At 41.4% G+C, this 5,636-nt stretch overlaps 1 protein-coding gene across 1 annotated transcript; it reads left to right on the forward strand.

Moving 5' to 3' along the window:
* Positions 1-231: 231 nt before the first annotated feature.
* LOC109571000 (small ribosomal subunit protein uS11-like) lies at positions 232-757 on the forward strand. The gene has a single exon (XM_070770193.1). The coding sequence runs from the start codon at positions 250-252 to the stop codon at positions 703-705; it is 456 nt and encodes a 151-aa protein (XP_070626294.1). The 5' UTR covers positions 232-249; the 3' UTR covers positions 706-757.
* The last annotated feature ends 4,879 nt before the right edge of the window (positions 758-5,636 follow it).

Consider the following 5,636-nt stretch of genomic DNA (forward strand, 5'->3'; position numbering starts at 1 on the left):
GGAAACGGTCTGCCCCTGGGGAAGGAACCATAGGAACCAGCTTTGTTACAAGAACAGATACAGATTTGAGGTTCAGATTGTCATAAAGTTTAGAGACAGACAATGAGTAAGTTCTACCTTTTTTTTAAGGTGACAAGTCCCTTTTGTTTAGCAATTGGAAGAGCAATAGGAAGTAGTCAGGGTTTTTCTGCAATAAATAGTTCTTCTGCCTCTCTTTCCGGTGGTAGAGTCTGGAGAAGACGCGCAGAAATGGCACCTCGCAAGGGAAAAGAAAAAAAGGAAGAACGGGTCATCAGCCTTGGCCCTCAGGTGGCTGAAGGAGAAAATGTATTTGGTGTGTGCCACATCTTTGCAGCCTTCAACGACACTTTTGTGCACGTCACTGATCTCTCTGGCAAGGAAACCATCTGCCGTGTAACTGGTGGGATGAAGGTGAAGGCTGACCGAGATGAGTCCTCTCCATACGCTGCCATATTGGCTGCCCAGGATGTAGACCAGAGAGGCAAGGAGCTAGGCATGACTGCCCTCCACATCAAACTCCAGGCCACAGGAGGAAATAGGACCAAGACTCCTGGACCAGGGGCCCAGTCAGCGCTCAGAGCCCTCGACTGCTCAGGGATGAAGATTGGGCGGATTGAGGATGTCACCCCAATCCTCTCCGACAGCACTCGCAGGAAAGGAGGTCGCCGTGGTCGCCGTCTGTGAACAGGACTCCTCAAATTATTGCTTTCTGTTAATAAATTGCTTTGATGTAAAAAATAAATAAATAAATAGTTCTCACTAAACTGTGAGAGAAAAAGGGAAAACTGAAGTTAATATTATTTACTGGAAATGGAGTTTGAAGGTGAAGCTAAAAGGTGGAGATTCAATAATGGTAAACAGTTTATGCATAAATAAACCTAGGCTTAAACAAGACAGACTTTTTTTCTTCCTCTTTTCTAACAGAAAATTCCATAGTGGGTAGTCCAGGGCTAGTGCAGGGGAATTCTCATTGCGGTTATCTTTTAGGCTCATTCTATCTTTCCACTTTGCCATCTTTGTCATTTGATTTCATCCTCAAAGTTGTCTCATGGTGATCACAGGCACCAATCATTGCATCAGCATTCCAGGAAGTGGGAAGACTATAAAAGGCTAAATGGCAAACTGAGTCAGCATTCTTTTAAGGAGTTTTCATGGAAATTCTACTCAATAGTTTCCACTTAAATCTCACTGTCCAAAAATAGTCAGATTGTGAAAACTAGTCTTCTCTAACCTTTGCTTATAGCTACTTGGACTTATCAGAGCACTGTTACTATGACACACAGGATGAATGGATATTGCTCAGGCAATGTTGGCCTGTCAGCCTCAGAAAGACAATGTTAAAGCAAAACGGGGAGAAATATTAGAATTACTTTTAATGTTTCACAAGCATGTTAATTATGCATGATTTTCCAATTTTTGCCACTGTTTGAGTACCACATCTTCCTTTTCTTAGTCTTGGCCTTTGAATGTACTCATTTTTTTAATTTGATTTTTATTTGTTTGCAAAAAGAACTTTATAGCACACAATAAATGAAAACTGATTTCCCCCTAGTCTGAGTTAGGCATGGTTCATCTGACATTGGTACTATTGACATTTGGGACCAGATAATCTTTGTTGTGGTGATCTGTCTGTCCTAGACAAGGTAAGATGTTCAGTAGCATCCCAGGCCTCTACCCATGAGATATTAAATGTCGGTACTACAAACAAAAATGTCTTTTGGAGGGGGACTTCCCTGATGGGAGTCCAGGGGTTAAGAGTGCATACTCCCAGTGCAGGAGGCCCAGGTTCCATTCTTATTCAGGGAACTAGATCCCACATGCTGCAACTAACAGCCTAAATGCCACAACAAAGATTCAGCACAGCAAAAAATTTAAAAAAAGTCTCCTTGGGGACTAGGACAGCCAATGTTTCCCTAATGGAAACAATGGTATCACCTCTTATTCCTATAATAAATTCTTTTTCTATAATACTCATTTCAGTTATGTTTCTCTGATGGAATTCTGATGGATACAGAAGATAATAGTAAAATACAAAACAATTAATAATATAAAGTACTTGTGGGATTTTCACATAGAAAAGATTCCAAGCCTGAAGTTGGGTCTCTGCCAAATAGGGAGATTAAAAAGCATAACACCCTGCCAGTATCCAATAGTCTCTCCTCCTAATGGGGCCAAAACCTAAAGAGAATTGAAATGGAAATAATTTTTCTCCAAGTGAGTTAATGTAATCTTGTGCCTTGCCTAGTACCACCAAACAGGAAGCCACACTCATCTGTGCTGGCTGATCTGTGCTGGCATTGATCTGATCTAACTAATGGAGAGGAAACCCAGGAACTGAAGGAGATATATCCAAGACTTGGGCAGAGGAGCAACACACTTCCGTTAATTCCTGTATTTTCTAAATCTTGGACATCTTCAAATTCACGATCATCCCACTGTGGGTTTAAGAATGTCAAGACATTCAGGTATCCACAACTCTTGGATCCTAGAACAGGGGCCCCCAACCTCTGGGGTCTAAGGCCTGGTGATCTGAGATGGAGCTGATGTAATAATAATAGAAATAAAGTGCACAATAAATGTAATGCATTTGAATCATTCTGAAACCATCCCCCCATGCTCTCCCTCATCCCCTATCCCACTGTCTTCCATGGAAAAATTATCTTCTGTAAAACTTATCCCTAGTGCCAAAAAGGTTGGGCACTGCTGCCTTAGAACACAAGCTAAGAGGCGCCATGCAACCACAGCGTGGCATTAAGTGAGTCTGGTAACCAGCTACATCCCCAGCATTCTTCAAGGTAATGTGCATTAGACTTTGGCTTATCAAATTGTTTTGGTACCTACCCTCATGGACTATAAAGCCAAATGTGTGATTTATTTAAAAAGTAAAATGAAACAAGATTAATAATAACGTAGCAACAACACATTCTATTCCACATCAAAAACACGTAGTTTATTTCAAGTTAAAAAAAAAATTTCACTGACCTCTTCTTTTTGTGAGTATTTGTTGATGGGTTTTGGCCCCTGAAAAGAGACCTTGACCTTCAACTGGACTCAGTCTTCCACTGAGATTCACAGAATCATTTTTCTTCTTTGAACATTCAATTAGAACTGGCACAGAACCATAGTTCCTTGAACTAAAAAAAAACAAAAACAAAAACAGTACATTATTTTATTTCTGTCCATAGAGGAAAAAAATCAATAGATTTTTGAGTCACACTTTATTTTATTTTCTTTGTAATGCTAAAATACATGCCCACGGTTCTATGTAGGATTACAGGAGAGGAGTTAAAAGGTTAAATGGCGGACAAGCTGAAGATCAGTGGCCTCTTACGGGGCGGCGTCAGACTTTTGGACCTCATTTGCATGTGGACTTCAGTTGCATACGGGCCTCATCTGAGTGTGGACCTCAGTTGCACTTGCAAATCTTATTCGGTTAATAAGAACTATGTCCACCTATAGGCAAGGAAGCTTTCCCTTCATCTAACCCAGGAGAAACTTGGGTACTTAAACTTACTTTTCCCATCACTGGGATTATTAAATTTGTAATTCAAAACTGAGGTTTAAATTCCCCACAAAGCTGAGACTTTCGGAGAGGGTGGAAAGACATCCATCTGCCTTCAACCGATAATGCCTTTAATATTCGGGGAGGCTTTGGGCTCTGTGCCTTATCATCAGTTATAGAAGTTCATTCTTCAGCGCCTCTGGGCTCAGACATGCAGGAAGCGTATAAATAGCAAGAGCCGGTCCCTATGACCTTCAGGTACGAGGTAACCACTGAGAACCCACAGCCCCCGGGCCCACCCCACTATGCTCACAACCTCCAGACCACTCATCCGAAACTGTTCCCTGGGAGCGTAAATCCCAAACCAGACACCTGAATCTGGAGGTTCTAAACTGATCTCTGCAGGCAGTCCTTTCTCAAAGGGCCTCTTTCTCATCGGCTGTGCCCCTTCAGTGTTAATCCAAGCCTTGTTAAAAACCAAAATAGAGTTGGATCAGGTTGAATTTGAGAGATTTCACGTTCAACTCCACGTCTCTTGGAGAAATGATTTTATCTGGTAACTCTGGGACTTCACATCCATTTTAAACATAGCGGTGGGTACATGGAGATCCCAAACTCCGTAACTATCCCTTCTCCCTGCCCTTCCCCAGGGTAACTATACATTCATTCTCTAAGTCTACGAGTCTTTTTCTGCTTTGTAAATAAGTTCATTGTATCATTTCTTTTTAGGTTTTACTTATAAGCAATATGGGCTTCCCAGGGGGTGCAGTGGTAAAGAATCCTCCTTCCAGTGCAGGAGAGGGACAGATGTGGGTACAATTCCTGGCTCTGGAATATTCCCTGGCTCTGGGAGATCCCCTGGAGAAGGAAATTGCAACTCACTCCAGTATTCCTGCCTGGAGAATCCCATGGACAGAGGAGCCTGGCGGGCTATAGTCCATGGGTTTGAAAAAGAGTTGGGCACAACTGAGCACACGTGCACACACACACACATATAAGCAATATGATATTTCTCTATCACAGACTCTAGTCCACACTCAAGAGGAGAAGACACACGGTGGCATGAATACCTGGAGGACACAATCATAGGGGTGTCTTGAATCCTGCCGTCACACTCAGCCTGCAAAAGCCTTCCAGGACTGTGACTGCATCTCACTGAATGTATAGAACGATTTGAGGAAAACTGTCTTCTTAACAGTATGGGGTCTTTTGATTCCTATAGTACTATATTTATCATTTCTCTTAAGGATTATTGTAGCTTTCTTGTTGGATCATAAGCTCTAAAAATATCAGTTATGGTGATCTGTAACCAATTGCATAGGACTTTTTGAACTTAAGATGATTTGAAAATTTTTATTTTGTTTCTTTTTAAAATTAATTTTATTGGAGTATAGTTGCTTAACAATGTTGTATTAGTTTGCTGTACAGCAAAGTAAATCAGCTATATGCATATATATATATGCATATATATATCCCCTCTTTTTTGGCTTTCCTTCCCATTTAGGTCACTGCAGAGCATTGAGTGGGACTTCCCAGGTGGTGCTAGTGGTAAAGAAATCACCTGCCAATGCAGGAGATATGAGAGACGCAGCTTGGATCCCTGGGTCTGGAAGATCCCCTGGAGGAGGGCATGGCAGCCCACTCCAGTGTTCTGGCCTGGAGAATCCCATGAACAAAGAAGCCTGGCAGGTTATAGTCCAAAGGGTTCCAACGAGTTAGATATGACTGAATCGACTTAGCATGCATGCAGAGGACTGAGTTGAGTTCCCTGTGCTATACAGTAGATTCTTGTTACTTACCTATTTTATTTATAGCTTCAACAGTGTATATTTGGGACTGATAAAGATGACTTTTTAAAATATCCTTTTCTCCCCCTTTTTTGGATCAGAGGCTATAAAGATGAAGCTGGGAATTCTCTGAAGACATCATTGCTACTAATTTGAAAGAACTTTCTAAGCTTGATGCCATCACACAAAAGAAAGCAAATCCAATGATGTTTTTGCCCCCCTGCTCTGACTCTAACTTTGTGTGAAGTCTGTATCACACCTGGACTTTCCTTTTTCGATTTTAAAACTTAATAATATAGTTTCAGTACTAAATAGGAGACCTCTCA

Source organism: Bos indicus, chromosome 17, assembly GCF_029378745.1.
Source record: "Bos indicus isolate NIAB-ARS_2022 breed Sahiwal x Tharparkar chromosome 17, NIAB-ARS_B.indTharparkar_mat_pri_1.0, whole genome shotgun sequence".
Classification (NCBI taxonomy): domain Eukaryota; kingdom Metazoa; phylum Chordata; class Mammalia; order Artiodactyla; family Bovidae; genus Bos; species Bos indicus.